General features: G+C 42.9%; 1 protein-coding gene across 1 annotated transcript; it reads right to left on the bottom strand.

The window, feature by feature from the left end:
* Positions 1 to 4,881: 4,881 nt before the first annotated feature.
* On the bottom strand, positions 4,882 to 15,499 carry MRPS11 (mitochondrial ribosomal protein S11). Its single transcript, XM_026709373.2, has 6 exons — positions 15,346 to 15,499; positions 14,031 to 14,144; positions 12,212 to 12,310; positions 10,122 to 10,251; positions 7,413 to 7,478; positions 4,882 to 5,177 (listed from the first exon to the last, which is right to left on the bottom strand). Exons 1-6 carry the CDS (start codon positions 15,396 to 15,398, stop codon positions 5,070 to 5,072), a joined length of 570 nt encoding a protein of 189 aa, XP_026565158.1. The 5' UTR covers positions 15,399 to 15,499; the 3' UTR covers positions 4,882 to 5,069.
* Positions 15,500 to 17,057: the final 1,558 nt, after the last annotated feature.

Genomic DNA, 17,057 nt, shown 5'->3' with positions numbered 1-17,057 from the left:
GAATCACATTGTAACTATCACGATACATGAATTGGCCTTGAATTATTTCAGAAGGTGACAAACCTACCCTACAGTTTGAGCCATGGCCAACTGCCCCAAAGTCTACCTTACTTTAAATGTACATACCACCCAATCTGCATTGGATGGATCTATGTAGGATCAAACTCCCAATGGCTGCTACGTATTGATAGCTATTTGCTACCTTCTGAATTATAGGCAACAGAGTGTAGATGCTGCTGGCTGAGGAGCAATTGTGGAAAATGGCATCTTCCATCCCAAGCTTTGAGAGCTTCCAAAATGCATCCAGTTGTCCAACGTGGTGCAGACTACTGGAATTTATGACCTGATCCAGCAACGCTCTTCCAGTCTCTGATGCTTAGTTGTTTAATAATCCATGGTTCAGCTCTCACCATAGATGTGTTAAAGGACAAAAGAAGTACACACACCAATGTCTAAATCAGTCCCCCACCCCAATTCTGAATATAGAAAAGGCACAATGTAGACTGGGCGGTGTGAATTCCTTCATCATACAGCTAGGGCTAATTCCATGGGTCTTTCCAATGATATCAAGAGCTCAGAATAGTTGCTTACACTGACATTATTGGCACATATACCCCAAAGGTAAAATTAATGTTATCTACCATAAGGCATCAGCTCCTAAAGTCGTCGTATGCTTTACTAGGTTGAGTGCTTTGGAAGAATTTCCTAACAATGAGAAGTTATTTAATCCATGGAACAACTTGCCTCCTGGAGTTATGGGTGCCCCATTGCTGGAGGCTTTCAAGAAAACATTCGGCAGCCGTCTTCCCAGTGATGATATCAGGTCTCTTTGCTTTGGACAGGTAGTTGGACTAGAAGGCCTCCAAAGTCCCTTCCAGCCTCATCCTTCTATGATTCTGAGTGAGATACATCAACAATCTTGAAAGCAGAATATCTTCTAGATCAGGGATCGCCTACCTTTTGGACCTCAGGGACCACCAAACTCATAATTTTAAATCTTGCGGACCACTAATATGAATTTTGGCCAACGGTGGCTGCAGGAAAATTCCCCACCTCGTTTTCCTACCAATCGATCATTCTTTATTTGGGATCGCAGGATACCGTCTCCAGCTCTGTTCTTGGAGAGAGAGACTTTTGTCTTCATGCAAGAAAAGCAGCAGAAGCAGCAGAAGTCTTTCTTTCTCTCCCTCAAACTCTGCCAGAAATGAGTCTTTGTTGGCGCAGCTTCTTGGAGCAGGATGCCTTGCAGGGTCCCAAAGACTCATTTCTGGCAGAGTTTGGGGTGAGGGGGGAGAGACTTTTGGAGATTTCCTTGCATACAGCCAAAAGCAGAAGCAGAAAGAAACAGCCTGGTGGCCATATGAGGCGCGTGGGGTGAATGGGGCAAGTTTCTCCCCCTCCGCCCTTTCCCCCCTCCCCTTTGTACCTGGTGTTCAAATGTAGGCGATGCAAGCCTTGTGTTCTCGCAGGCCATGTGGGCAGTGCATCCTTGTGTTCCCGCACAGCCTGGATTGTTTTGGGGGTGACATTTCTCTGCAGACCACCAACATTTTCTCGTGGGCCACCAATGGTCCCCAGCCCACTGGTTGGCGACCACTATACTAGATTCCATGTTTCCTTCAGATTGTGGTATTCTATCGGTTTGGCCCGGTTCTGGTGTACCAGTAGTGCCAAAGATCAGCCGAAACCGAACCGGTTATCTCTGAGCTGTTGTTTGGCCAACCCGCCCACCCGGGTTCCCATACCGACCTTTATTCCCTGCTTTTGAAGTGCAGCTGCTTCCCGCAGCACAGCAGATTGCCGTGCGTCAGCTGCCGAAGTGACAGGGAAAGTGCAGGATTGCAGGAGGTGAGTCAGAAAGCCTCTACGCCTGTGCAAAGTATGTGTTTGGTGTGTGCGTGCAAAGTGTGTGCATGTGTGCAAAGCGCGCCCATCAAGCCACACCCACCGAATTGGTGATAAATTATTTGGAAACGCACCACTGGTTTCTTCCATTTTAAGTTATTCTTATTCACCCTAGGCAACCAGGCCAATGGCCGACATTCCACAAAATAAAGGGAGAAATCGCCATCGCTTTTGGTAGCGGTGCTTAGCAAAATGCAGCAAAAAAAATCACAGTGGGAAGAGTGGGGGAAATAGCCTACCTCCAATCAAGATGATTTAATCTCGCACGCTTTTTTTTTTAAATACCCTGCAAATTAAAAACTGAAGGGTATGATACCTGCGACAATTTAACTGAGCTGCAAAATTATTCCCCCGTTTCCCTTATTGTAAGAGGTAAATGGAACTCTAACCGGCCTTCCCACACACTGTGCATTTCAAATTGTTAGTGGAATAATCACCGTAATTGTGTGTGTACGTGCAAGGGTGCGCTTCTCGCCTCTAGCTTGGCTGTCTCCCCACCAGTACGTACAGGTTTTCGTAAGCAGCCTCTGTAGACCACGATCTCTCGTGCCATCCCTGGCCCAATTTTGCTCCGAGGGAAAAACATTTATCCAAATCTCGCCCTGGGCAAAAAGGGTTCGAATTCTAACGCGTTGGAAGCAAAAGATGATTTTTTTTTAAAAAAAAAGGGGGGGGGAGGTAGAGAAAGGAAAAGAACCCTGCCTTTTGACATAACAAAGCCAGGAAGGAGTTAAAAGAAAAAAAGGAAAGCTGTCTGGTTGCTATGGTGCCCTTTTCTTTTAAAGAGCAGAGTTGATTACAACATTAGAAACCAGAGGAGCCCCCCCCCAACAGCCCCTCCCATCAGGGGAATAATGGAATCAAAAGGGAGGGAGGGAGGCAGGCAGGCGTAACACTCTCTTTTAGTTCTGACAGCTGGGCCAAAGGGAACAACGTAGGACCCATTAGCACTCATGACTAAGAATGAAGCATGCTTGCTAAAACTTCCAAGCATCTTGGTCTTGGTTCCAAATGCTGCTTTCCGAGATGACTGGCCTAATTCGCCAACCTTCTCAACAGCCATCCCTGTGGATCTTGGCAGGTTGGGAAGAGATAATGCTCTATATCCAGGCTGTTTATGATTGATTTATTGTCCCAGGTTACGGCTAATTTGCAGCAGAAATTTGGGGGATGTTCCAATGCAACCAAGAACAGCAACTAGGATGATTAGGGGACTGGAGACTAAAAGATATGAAGAATGGTTACAGGAACTGGACTTGGCTAGTCTAGTAAAGAGAAGGACCAGGGGAGACATGATAGCAGTCTTCCAATATTTGAGGGGCTGCCACAGAGAGGAGGAAGGGGTCAAGCTATTTTCCAAAGCACCTGAAGGCCAGACAAGGAATAATAGGTGGAAATTGAACAAGAAGAGATTCAACCTCGACAGAAGGAGAAATTTTCTGTCAGTGAGCGCAATCAATCAATGGAACAGCTTGCTTTCAGAAGTTGAGGGAGCTTCATCCCTGGAACCTTTCAAGAAGAGACTGGACTGCATCTGTCAGAAATGGTGTAGGGTCTCCTGCTTGTACAGGGGGTTGAATTAGATGACCTGCAAGGTCCCTTCCAACTGTGTTAATCTGTATCAGCTCTTTGTTGGATTTGCAGGAGAAAAGCTAACAAGCTTAGCACCCTTCTGAAGCAGCAGAGTTACTATCTTGGATCAGTTTTTCCAAGGGAAACCCAGCCCGTGAACCTCACTTCTCTGTGGTTTGTTTAACTTGTGGCTTATTGGATGAGCTACAGTTGGTTGGGCTCACGTTCTCTGCATTAAGCGGAAACAGGACAAGATCCCTTGTGGTACATAAACCAGCTTACGACTGTGTGGTGCCAGTTGAACTATCATTACTTTTATAAAACGGCAGCAGGCAAGAAGTATTCTTGGCTATCATGATGCCAACTCTTGCCAGCTTTCCCTGAGGCACTGGGGATCCCCAGTGTATGTTGTGTGAACCTAGAATAAAAGAACCTGCTTTCTTTCAAGTCACCCCATAGATGCTTCCACAGAATAATTCCTGATATGTTCCAGTCATCAGTCATCTGTGATTTCACCACTGATGGTAAAAAAATCTGTCTCTGTGACACACCATAGACATGAAAGCAGCCTTCTTGTGATCGTAAGAAACTGCCTGAATAAATTGGCTAGAACTATGCTTACCAACCTTGTTCCTTAATTTCCCAAAGCACTAATCAGAAAGTCTTATTGAAATTCAAGAACCAATCATTAAGTCCCTTCATTTCAAACAGTCACTGAACAAATGGCCGTAACTTGAGAACTGTCTGCATTATAAAAAATGTTATCGCTGAACGATCTTAATGTGAAATCAACCAATAACCACCCGTATTTCCACAAATTTTCATCTTCAAGGGATTGCAGGAGATTTGGGAGTAAATTTTAGTACAGGTAACAATCTTTAAATGTTCCTGGTTTGATTGGGTAATGGGTTCATTTATTTACTTAAAGAAAAAAATACTTTCCCCCAATTTTGAATAATTTACTGAGATTTGGGAGGCACTGAGTTATAAGGTCCAGAATGCAAGATGTTCATGAATGTTGGCTTACTGACAACTATTTTTCATACTTCCTACTGAACTGCTCTGAACTCCCTGATTTTTCCTAACCGACTAAATAGAGAAATTCTAGTAGAGATGAGATCTCTGTATTTGCTGATAAGCCATAAAATATTCCCCCCTGGCAAGTGGATCTGTGAACTCTTCATAAGAGACATGGAGTTGGACCCCCAAATGGCACAGTGGGGAATTCTGTAGATGACAGAAAAGAGATTCCAGATGGCCCATTTTGCAACTGGAAAAAAGACTTGCTCATCACAACCAACCTGGATTGAGTTGAAAATGATGGTAAAAAAATGATTCCGTCCGTAACGTTAGAAGTGGAAAACAGCCCCAAACCAAAGTGTAATTCAAAGGGCCCCTCTGAGATAGGAGGCAATTTTTTCTTTATATTTTTATAAATACAGTCTCTGGGTTGCCTTCCTACGGGGGCAAACCTCAAGCCTGTCTCTGTTTTGAAAGTTGCAGAAAGAGGAACAGCTGCCTGAAGATGGCTGCATAAACTATTTGAGATCCGGTCACAACCTCTTCTCTTTTTCTTTGCTGCTCCACTCCTCTCACAGCCTTCGTGCTTTCCGAGGGCGGCAGCCGTTGTGCGGTACTGGCGTGTTGTCCGTGATGGAGATCACCTCCAGCCCCCCTAAGGTTAAGCCTTGGATGGCTGCCTGAAAGGGAAACAAGAGATATCAACATGGAATGCTAAGTCAGTCTGTTGAAGCACAGTTTCCCAGATAAACCATAACTACTTGAGTTTGGATAACCCACAAAGCCCTAAATCTTGCTTTGCTGGATACAATATTAGATTAGCTTTACCATCTCTATACCTTTGTGAAATGTGAGAAGCTAGTTCAAGATTTTCAAACAAGAGACAGAGCTTGTTTAGAACTTGCGGCTGTTTTTTTGCCAAGAATTAGAGGTTCTGGAGTTTCAGCATCTCCCATTTTATGCCTGAAATATCTAGCATCTTACCTTTTGCATATCTCTATTCTCCCCCACCCCCACCCCCCCGGAACAATTTAGAAATCAAAGGAGGCTGCCTTATATTTAGGAAACAATTGGTTGATCTAGTTTAGCATTATCTGCTTCAGATTCAAAAGGCTGCTGTTGCTGGAGATATATACACACTAAGGCTAGGGCATATCAAAATTTTTCACTTTCAATTTCCAAACATTAGGGGTGCTCAAAAATTGTGACATGTCTTGGGGATTGTTTAAAGGTATTTTGGTTACTTTAATATAATTTAGATGAATAGAATTCTTTATTGGCCAAGTGTGATTGGACACATAAGGAATTTGCATAAGCTCTCAGTGTACGTAAAAGATACTTTCATCATGAATCGTAAGATACAACTCTTAGTGATAGTCATAGGATACTAAATAAGCAATCAAAATCATACCAGGAAAGTAAATAAAACAATATAAATCATAGAGATACAAGCAATAAGGTTGTAGTCATAAGTAGAAGGAGGAAGGTAATAAGAAGCATGAGAAGAATAATAGTAATACAGTCTTAGTGTTACAGAGTTTGACAGAGTTGTGGGAATTAGTTGTTTTGTGTCTAGTTGTTCTGGTGTGCTGGTAAAGCTAACTAAATAAATATCTTTTATTTATTTATTTAACTATATAAACATAATAAATAAGCTAACTACCTACAAGATGTGCTTGGTAAGCAAACTACATAAATATCGTAACTTTTTAACATTTGGGGTGTGTTTTGTTTGAATTGCTACACCCATCGGCAGCTCCATAAACCCAACTTGTCTTTACATTAATGATAGCTTCTCCCAGGATGACACTGCAACTGCAGAGAGCAGTGGTGCAAACGGGGAGAGGAAAAAAGATGTAGCTGCTTTAAGCAGCTGCAGACAAATGCTCCATTGGCAGCCCCCTCAATTAGCTTTTTGCCATCATAGCCAAGGTGCTGCCATGCCAGATTAGCTCCAGCAGCCATCTCCAACCTGGTCATTCCCCTGGATGAGTGTTCTGACCAAGGCTTCCTGAGATAGTAACAATCACACACTGTTCCCCCAAACCTTGTTTTTTATATGCATTCACAGCCGTAATGAGTCCCAAACAGCTTATGAATAGTCCAACAGAAGTCTGCCACAGTCTTTTGGGATGAGGCTGATAAGCACCCACCTTTACCTCCCTTGAAATGCTGCCAATGACTAAATCACCAATTAGCTGTACAAGACCAAACGGAGCACAGTCAACATGGAGCTTTAGATTTTAAACCGACCAGAACAAACAAAGTTGCTTCCTGCAGAGGCTCATGTCCCTTTGCTCCTCCTTTATGTCTTATGGAAGGGGCCAATCATCTCCAAACCTTACTCCCGAGTCGCCCCTTTTGTCTTAACTGTTCTTGCCATCTGGCAGCTCAGCGCAAGCACGCGCTGGGAACAGACTTCCCCCGTTCCTCTGCCTCGCTGATGTCAGATTCTGGAGGCTCTGAAGTCAACACATAACTCTCAAATGGCTCTGGCCCCATCTCTGTGTCAGATGTAGATCCCTCGACTGAGCCCTCCCCAGACTCCCGGACTGGCCCATGGTCCTCTCCACTGTCCGACTCTGCTGCCAGCTCCACAGGTCGCCGGCGGACCACAACAATGAGTTGGATTTTGGTTTCCATCACTCCTGCCAGCACGAAGAATGCCAAATCGTTGAGAAAGTATTGGGCTTCTGGTCAAACACAGCTGGAGGACAGCAGATGGGGAAGGCTGTTTGAAATTGAGGAGAAGCTTCCAGGGCATGCAATTGTTGATTTTCTCAGCTTCCTGGCACGATACTCCCACTTAAGTGACATTCACTCCATCACCGTGGCCCTTGATAAACGCAGGAGTTCAGCCAATAAAGACTCCCTCTCACTTGGAGAACGACTACAAAGAAACGGGAAGTGCTTACCAGCCGCCCAGGTCCCAGGCCTTTCACCACAACTCGAACGTGATATACGCCCTTTTTCGCTGCTTTCTAGACAGGGAGAGAGGGAAGAAGCACGTTATGCAATGAACCAAAGAGTATAATGACCGCTACTCCGGCATTCAACTGAGATCCTATATTCTCTTTCCTCTCAATAGGAGCTTCTACTCAGTGGGACAAAGACCGCTATTTTCTTTCGAGCAAAAGACATTATTGATTTTTACGGTGCTTTCTTTGTTCAGAGCTGCTCAGAGTCAGGCAGCGTCGGAGTTTAATAAACTAATTGCTCACAGCGGTGTAAAGTCACAGCTGCCAGTTCTTTAGCTGGTATTGGCCTCCCTAGGCATTGAGACTTTTTTATTTTTGGTATGGCACCCAGGGTGCTTATAACCACAGAGGCCACCAGAGCCGGTTTAGGCAATAATCCTTCAATTCTGATTTTCAGATCTTGATACTCTGTGATCTGTTTATCGCCATCGCCACCGTCATCCTAGCTTCAGCGGAACTGCTCATTTCCCCCAACCCCCCAGTAGAACAACTAGTGGAACAGGAGCAACTGGGGGAAAAGGGAGCAGTGATGAAAGGTGCTTTGCAGAAATCTAGGATCTCTGTCCTGTATAAATAGGAAGGCTGGAATCTTTTTTGGATTTGTGGCTGAGCAAAATCACTCTTGATCAACCAGCACCTCCCACAAATGGGTTGGCTATTCACTTCTAGACTTCCAGTCAAAGCACCCACTGATTATCTTGGCTGAAATGCTGGGTGCTGAAGTCCTACATGTCCAGAGATTTGGTGAAGTCTGCTATTTGCCATCATTTTCCAGACCTGAAAACGCACACAAGAGTACTTACAAAAGTCATTTACATTCAACCCACTGTGGAAGAAATGGCTTGCTTGCAGTACACAAGAATCTTGCTACATTTAGAATGGGGAAATTAAAATACTCAGCTGGAAACCTTCCGTATCTGCCATGCCATAGCTCTTTTAAATGTTTCCTACATCCAAAATGATTAATGGGAATTTCCAGAGAAGCCTGACAATGGTTACAGTAAGTCTGTTGGGCTAAGACTGCCATCTAGTGGCTATTTAAAGACCCTCCATCTGGGCCCATGGAGTCCTTGATTTACGATATTTTCATTTACCTGACACCTTATAAAATACAAGATTGTGTTTTGCAAATACTGTTCTGCTTTGCATTGATCTGACTGCAGAGGTAGTCCTCGATTAACGAATGCTTTATTCAGTGATGTTCAAAGTTAACAACAGGGCTGAAAAAGTAACTTTACAACTTATGTCTGCATTTATGAATTTAGCAACGTCCGTCAGTCACACAATTGCCATTATGGCCAGTGTGCATTGTCCTGTACATGACCTGTTTCCCCCCCACCCCCTCCACCCCTTGCAGAGGAGAGAGAGAGATGGGAGAGGAAGGGATTGCAAGAGAGTAAACAGACACAGAGTGGAGAATTCACCGGGCTGTTTGCAAAGTGGGCTGGTGGCTGCTGGTGCATTTGCATTGTATGCAAAGGGCAAGGAAGAAAAGCAGATGTGAAACTGACTAGTTTTGTCAATTTTGAGCAGGAAAGTAGTTGCTTAAAGATGAAATTCTCTGTTCCAACTTAAACAAAGACTAACTTAGCATAAACACCTTACTCATACCTCTGAAGTCCCTTTGGAGGGAGGTCTGGCTTAAGGGCATATGTGAACCTAGCCACTGTGAATCCACAATGGATTCAATCTAGCAGCGTGGATTAGTCAGACTAGAATATTTGACTTCCTCTCCAAAGTACAGTTTTAACCCTTTCTTCATCTGTTCCCTCTTTTTGAGAAAGGACCAGAAAGTGAGTCACAGTTACTCCCTAAAGAAGGAGCAAAGTTTCTCTGCAAATGGGTTTCCCATTGCTTGGTACAGGTTAAAAGATGCAATAAATCTAGGATTAATAAGGTTCTGTCCTTTTGCTGCATAAAACCAAAAACTAGGCAAATCCTTCAGATTCTAGGGTTAATACTGTATATAAAACCAAGCAGTCCCTGATCTTGGTCTCTGTTCATTTATAATCATTTGTTTGTGATCGTTCTCTGATCATCTTATCTAAGTATAAGCAATTGGATTTTAGAATCCAACAATGATTCAAAGGGGTGCCTCAAACAGCAAGCAAATATTAGGATCACAATAATAAGGATTCCTTGGAAGTTAAATAAGAGTTGCTGATTTAAGAAGCCTGATTCAGCCAATTCTGGTCAGCCTGATAAGTCAGGATTCCAGAAGTTACCCCCATTTGTCATGAGTCTCGAGCCAAACTTCCAAAACTTAAAAAGGATTTATTGAGATTTAACATGCCGGCACTACCTGGGTGTAGCCAACTCTGACTCAATTCATTGTCACTCTTGACCCTGGTTTCCCCCTACCCCTGGGTGTATCATAATTCATATTCTCCAATAGGACACATCCACAGCCAAGGATCATCAATCATGCTCTCCAGTTAGAATTTTGCGCGGCAGAAACTTCAGTCACCTAGTTACAATCTTTGAAAACATTTATGGAATGCAGTTTTGGTTTTGCAAGCTGCTGCACTGCTCCCACCACCGTTTCTGTTGACAACTCTAAAAAGACCAGATAAATATTTTATGAGTTGACATTTTGCCCATTTAACTTAGGGAAAGATTGGTTCGAAGAACAGGATGTTAACTTACATTTCCTGCTGCAATTCCAGTTGTCTGTGCTGCAAGAGCTGTCGATTTCTTTGCATTCTTGAACCCCATGTAGCCACAGGTGAGTAGGACCAGAGGGACTTTCTCAGCTGTGAAAACCTGGATGTGAGTGCTACAGGTGTCATGGGATGATAGGAACAACATTTGGTTAGAAATCCATATTCTTGTGATACTTCTGGATTGCCCTATTTGTTCAAAGATGCTCACACAATAGGATTGTACCGGTATTCAATTTCCCCCTCTAGAATCTGCATTTTGCCTGCACTGGAACACACTAAGCTGTAAACCATTGTTCATAAACTCAAAGCCAATCAGTTTCACACAGTACAGTAAGCTAACATCAAATAAAGAGCATTATAGCGCAGTGCAATGTATATTTCATTTACATAATGACATCTAAAGACAACTAGACGTAGTCTCTCATTCTAGCCCAAAGCGCTCAGGAGGAAGAGAGTAATTAAAAAAAAAGACGTTGGAAGTGGAGTGCCTTTTCCCTCTCCTGAAATTTGACTGACAACCTTTTGATGCAGCTCTCGTCCAAACTCAAAATCATTAAAAACTGTCTGGAAAACAACAACCCCTAATATTTTAATTCAGCTCTTGCGTTCTTCCCATGGAGACAGCAAATGGGTGAACTAGGATGCAAAAAAATGAACAGAATCACTGCCAGTTTGAGACACACTGCTTATTCCAAAATGGACTAAAAACTAGGATAATTCTTCCCAACTGACTGCCCTCCAGATGTGCTCAGAGTGCAGTTTTTAACAGGTCCAGTCGATATGTTTGCTGAGCTCCAGTTCCAATGTCTTTGATAGGCACCAGGTTTGAGCAGGCTGCTTTAGACATTTGACCATTCGGAAGGATGCAATTAATCCTCAAAGGAGTGAACTTGTGGCCACTGAGATTCTTTCTCTGTCAGTTTCAGAAGTTTCCTTGAGAATTATTACTGAAAATTACTCAATTTAGTGCTCGCTGTTCTAAGACAGGAAATAACATGAAGACTGTAGCACTGTCAATCTTACCAGATGGAACGGAGAGAAAATACGATCAGATTGGTTGTACTTTACTGTAAAGCTAATTAATGCAGCATAGTTAATGCAAGTCTGAAAGTACAAATCTCCTGCCATCTCCTTTACACCCAGGAAAATAGGGAGGATTATTTCTGAGCTTTTTGCTCTGTCCGCCATCCAGCTGCGGAATATGCTATCTCTTATCTGACCATTCCCTAGGCAGATTCTCTTCATCTTCTCTCCAAGTCTTTCCCACATACATTCCGTCCAAGTTCTACAAGAGCTTTAACTTAGGTTACAAAACAGCCCTGCCCAAGAAACAAATAAAAATCCAGCCCCATTTAAATTACAACCTTGAACTCTGCCCAAACTCCCAAAGCAAATTTAATGGTAACCTTTGTCGCCAGAAATTTCTCTACTCTAATAAGCTTCCTGATACTTAGGTTGCCTTTAGCCAACCTGGTACAAGAATAAATTATTGTCATCATTTACATGCAATTACATGAGGGTTTAGATCAGGCAAAGGTAGAAGCAAAGAACTGGAGACTAGACTGCTCTGTTAGAAGGGAAACAAGCAGGCATCCCCTGTTGTCTGTCTGTCTGGCTATCTATCTTCTATCCATCCACCCACCCACCCATAAAATTTATTATCTGCCTATCTAACTACAAGGCAACTCTGGGTGGCATTATGTAGCATCACAATAAAACACTATACTATAAAACACTTCACTATAAATACACCTTGCATTTTGCACCTGGCAGTTTGCTCTTGAAAGAAACTTAGGTTATTAAAGACCAGTGTCCTTGAATCACCACCCACAAAACCTGTAGCATTAGATAATTAAATGAGCACAGTGGCTAGAATGCAGTATTGCAGGCTAATTCTGCCAACTGTCAGCAGTTCGATCCTGACTCACCCCCGAGGTTGGTAAAACAAGGACCCAGATTGTTGGGGGCAACAATGCTGACATTGTAAACTGCCCAGAGAAAACTCTATGGGGCGGTATATAAATCTAAGTGCTATTGCTAACTATTCTGCACAAAGAACCTCCACTCACTTACTTATTGTAGGTAGCTTTGATATGAACTATTGGGATTTCTTCAAACTTCTTTCCATCCCACTGCAAGGAGCTTTCTTTTCCCGGCACTGGAGGGAAATAGCTGAAAAGAACAAGAGAGAAGGTAACCACACCAGCCAGTTCAACAGCCCAGGCATCCCCCCGCCCCCTTCTTCAATATTCAAGAGGTGTAAGGATTATTTTTATCAGATTATCAATGGGCATATTTGTTCAAAGATGAGTGGTGCAGTGGGCTAGAGGTGGAGCTCTTGCCTCACAACCAGAAGGCTGTGAGTTCAATCCTAGGTAGAGGCAAATATTTCTCTCTGGGCACAATGATAACATATCTGCTGAACAAAGCTCTGCATTGGTGACAGGAAGGGCATCCGGCCAGTAAACACTCAACTCCATTCAGTTTCCCAGACTCCACCCCGCAAGGGATTATGAGGTCATTAAAAGATGATATTTGTTCAAAGATGCTCACACAATAGGATTGTACCAGTATTCAATTTTCCCCTCTAGAATCTGCATTTTGCCTGCACTGGAACACACTAAGCCGTAAACCATTGTTCATAAACTCAAAGCCAATCAGTTTCACACAGTACAGTAAGCTAACATCAAATAAAGAGCATTATAGCGCAGTGCAATGTATATTTCATTTATATAACGACATCTAAAGACAACTAGACGTAGTCTCTCATTCTAGCCCAAAGCGTTCAGGAGGAAAAGAGTGATTTAAAAAAAAAAGATGTTGGAACTGGAGTGCCTTTTCCCTCTCCTGAAATTTGACTGACAACCTTTTGATGCAGCTCTCGTCCAAACTCAAAATCATTAAAAATATGAATCAATAAGCTCTTGAGGCTTTTAGAAAGATGGTGAAAACCTGGCTGTTCCATTAAGCTGATGGGTTGGATTGTTTTGACTGCCTCTTGGATCATGCATTTGGGCTTTTCATTTGATGTTGTTCCATGTTTTTATTTGTGAGGTTTGGGTCCACTGGAACACGCTGTAGTAGTTGTTTTTAAATATACTGTAGAGTTTTAGCCCCAATTAAAAGTTGGGAGGTGTATACTGATCAGCCTAAAAGCTCTGAAAATAAAGAAACAGGTGATCACTAGGGGCAAAAAATATAATTCTATGATGGCAAAGATCATAAATTATAATTCTGTCAGGCAAAAATTGTTAAGTAAATTTCTGAAAAATTTAAATGTTTCAAAATTTGAAAAACCAAAATATGAATTATAATTCTATGATGGCAAAACTCATAATTTCTGAAAAATTAAATGTTTTCAAAACTTGGAAAACCAAATATTATGAGTTCCGTTTCTGCATTGGCAAAATTCCTTGAAGCAACCTAACTCCCCTGTTATATACCTTCATAAATTCTCTAATGCTTGATGTAAACTGATGCAAACATGACTATTTTTTTCTGCTTGTTTCTTTCCTGGACATTTTTGATGGTTAAAAAAAATTGCAAATATGCAAGAAAACAATGAGACAAAGTGACATCTTTGTTAAAGGATTCCTTAGAATGTAACTTTTGAGAAACACATACTGGTTTGAAGTCCCAATGGTGCTTTTTCCGAAGGCAACTGGTGTTTTTTCTTTTGAAGATGTTTCACTTCTCATCAAACTTCTTCAGCTCTGACAGAATAGTGGGAACTGGTTTTGAAGTGTTACATTTCACAATTTGTCTCTTTCCTGCCCCACTCCAAAATACCAGTATTCACAAAATGCCCAATCACTATTGCAATTATGCACACCATAATTTTTCCTAGAAATAAGCAGCTACCTGCATCCCATAAAATGCGACATTAACTCACCTGAAGCCCTTTGACTGTGTGGAATCTAGCTCTTTGTCTGTTGCTGAGTCCGAGTTTTCCACTAACGTTTGAAATCTCTGGATGCCTGTTTGTATACTCCGAGAAAAGGTGATGCTGGAGCAGTTGCAAATAAAGAAAAAAGAGATCCAAATTTAAGAACAGGGTATTGAGGAATGAGTGCAGAATTCCTATGAACTGCCAAGGCTGGCCCATTGCTTCCAGCTGCAGAGAGGATAATTTTACAACATTTGACCTTCCAGATGTGGGACTCCAGCACACCCAACTACCTGGGCAGTGTTAATGGATGGCTGCTTACTTCCATGATTTCCTCTTCCAGCTAGGACCAATCTTGATGCCCATACAATTAAGGTTTCCACAGTAAAAACACAAAAGTTAAACTACTTCATTAAGCTCAATGACAGTAATTCAACAAACATTTTGTCAGCCCACCCAATAAAACAAGGGGCTGAAAAGGAATAAAGAAACCATCAGATATAGCGGTAGCCTGTCAATTACCTTTTTTAATGCTTAAAGTTTTTTGGGGGAGCGGGGGGGGGGGAGGGAGAGGGAGAAACCCTGTCTTTTTTCCCCCTGGCTAATGTCTGGTGTGATTTCTCAATTTCTCTTCTTTGGAGGCAGCAAATGAGCTCCATTCCTCATCAGCCAGCCCTCACAGACTTGCAACTGGTCTGGGATTACAGGATCCAGGATTCCCAGGAAGCGTGGAGATTGCAGTCAAGAGTAGGTAGCAGACCTTTGCCTGTGAAAGGCTGCCTGAAGTCTTCCCCCAAAGCAGTCCTCGCCCTGGAGTTAAAAGGGTGGGAAGACCGTTTGCCCTGGGGAGGCAGAATGATGGGAACTGTAGTTCTCCAACTCCTTTGCAACCCATGGGTCAAGTCAAGTCAAATTCAAGTCAAATTCAAGTCAAGTGAAATCCAAGCGAAATTCAAGTGAAATTCAAGCCAAATTCAAGTGAAATTCAAGTTAAGCCAAATCCAAGTGAAATCCAAGTGAAATCCAAGCGAAATTCAAGTGAAATTGAAGTGAAATTCAGGTGAATTTCAAGTGAAATTCAAGCCAAATTCAAGTGAAATTCAAGTCAAGTCAAGGTAATGCACATATCATCCTCGTTGAATTGACCTGGGACCCTAAGGTCATCAGTGCATGGAGGTTTAAGGAGGGGGGCAGAGGGAGGCAGAAATGCAACAGGAAGTCTGGACCGGTTGGATTTCTGCCTTCCTCCGCTGACAAGCAGGAGCCCGACCCTTGCATTCCATAGAAGACCTAGAGACCACCCGCTTCTTTCCCACCTTACCCCGAGCAGCCACCCAACAGCCCCCGCCGGGCGATGGCCACCACAGCCTGCATGGTCTTTCCCCCGCCCCGCTCCGCGGTCCGGGACTCCGAGCGTTCCAAGGGGAAAGGGGCAGAGTCTCCGCCGCCGATCAAATCTCGCGATGCGTGGCTGGAGCGGAAAAAAAAAAACATGGCGGCGCCCACTTGGAGAAATAGGCGAGCCTTCAATGGCCGCGCCCTTGCTGCGGAACGTCCGTACGGGCGCTGGCGGCTGGTCTCCCCTTTCGCTTCTCTGACAATTGAAGCGGGGCGGAGAGGAAGTTTAACCAGGTTTAGGGCTGCCGAGAAGCGTTGTACGATTTGGTTTTTTTTTAGAGATGTATTCCCGAGTATGAAACATCTTCATTCATCGTCTATGGAGGTTCTCGGTCATCCCTAACAGTCTGCAACCTTGGCCACTTTAAGACTCGTGGACTTCAACTCCCAGAATTCCTCAGCCAGCAAAGTCTTAAAGTGGCCAAGATTGGAGACCCCTGACAGATCATGATTGTCCCAAAAGTGTTTCCCCCTCCATTCCTTCAAAAGGCAACTGGACTTTCTGATTTTGCTTTGAAGATGTTTCACTAATCAGTCAAGAAGCTTCTTCAGCTCTGACTGGATGGTGGGGAATGGAATCCAGTCAGAGCTGAAGAAGCTCCTTGGATGAGAAGCATAAAGTCTTCAAAAAGAAAAATCAGAAAGTTGCCTCTTGGGAATAAAAAAAAAAAGTACCTTTGGGTACTTTCTTCCGTCAACCCTGCTTTTTAGGCTCTTGTGGGGAATGGCCTTGAGGGAATCCCAAGCAGCTCAATTGAGCAATGGTACTATAAGGGAGTCTCCTGCTCGAGCAGGGGGTTGGACCAGAAGACCTCCAAGGTCCATTCCGACTCTTTGATATTCTATGTTCTATTGTTGATGGAATGACCAGATGAATATAGGAGCCCACGCTTCTGGCTCTTGTTCAATTAGACTGTTGTTTCTCTGTGTCATATACTATATAGGGGTATGTGCATGATTCTGTGTTTATTTTGTCATGGTATATGAATATTTTACTAATTTATAATGTTTATGTAATGTACATTGGAGGTGGAGACTCTTGAGAGCTGCATGCAACAAAATTTCATTTTCATGTATGCAGATTAGTGTACATTCAAAGTGACAAAAAAATAATTCAAAGTCTAATTAATCCCCTTACAAAGAGGAAATTCCAGTAGTTTGTGGGGAATATTGTTTTATAGTAGAAAAGTCCTTTTTCACCCTTGCCTATCTACTTTTACAGAACCCAAAAGATATATGAATGCTGAATATGAGTCCCACTAAGCCATGATTAATACAGAATAAGGGAAGGCTTTTTATTGTGCTTTCCTTCTGCATTTGGAGTCTTATGAACGGCGCTTGCAGGCAAGGTCTACAATCCTGATAAGGCCTGGATTGGATTTTGAATGAAGCTTGGCTTAGCATAGCACTAAGTCTGTAGAGATTCTCAGTTATCCAGGTCATGGTTGTCCCAAAGGTGCTTTTTAAAGAGGCAACTGGACTTGTCTTTTTCTTTGAAAATGTTTTGCTTCTCATCCAAAAAGCTTCTTCAGCTCTGACAGGATGGTGGGGAATGAAAGGATTTATATTCCTTGCAGACAGCTGGTCATTTGCATCCTTTTAGAGGATCATTGAAGCACTTGGAGGTTAATCTGT

The sequence above is a fragment of the Pseudonaja textilis genome, chromosome 13 (genome assembly GCF_049901715.1).
Source record: "Pseudonaja textilis isolate UNSWEBS1 chromosome 13, rPseTex1.2, whole genome shotgun sequence".
NCBI classification, from domain to species: Eukaryota; Metazoa; Chordata; class Lepidosauria; order Squamata; family Elapidae; genus Pseudonaja; species Pseudonaja textilis.
Note: the sequence above shows the minus strand (reverse complement) of the source record. Positions and strands in the feature narration are given on the sequence as shown.

Bases quoted from the DNA above. Each gene is read 5' to 3' on its own strand.
- MRPS11 (XM_026709373.2), bottom strand. From the start codon at position 15,398: ATGCAGGCTGTGGTGGCCATCGCCCGGCGGGGGCTGTTGGGTGGCTGC. The intron at 14,145-15,345 runs GTAAGGTGGGAA...CAACTGCTCCAG, and splicing joins CTGTTGGGTGGCTGCTCGGG to CATCACCTTTTCTCGGAGTA. The intron at 5,178-7,412 runs GTAAGCACTTCC...TTTCCCTTTCAG, and splicing joins GCCTGGGACCTGGGCGGCTG to GCAGCCATCCAAGGCTTAAC.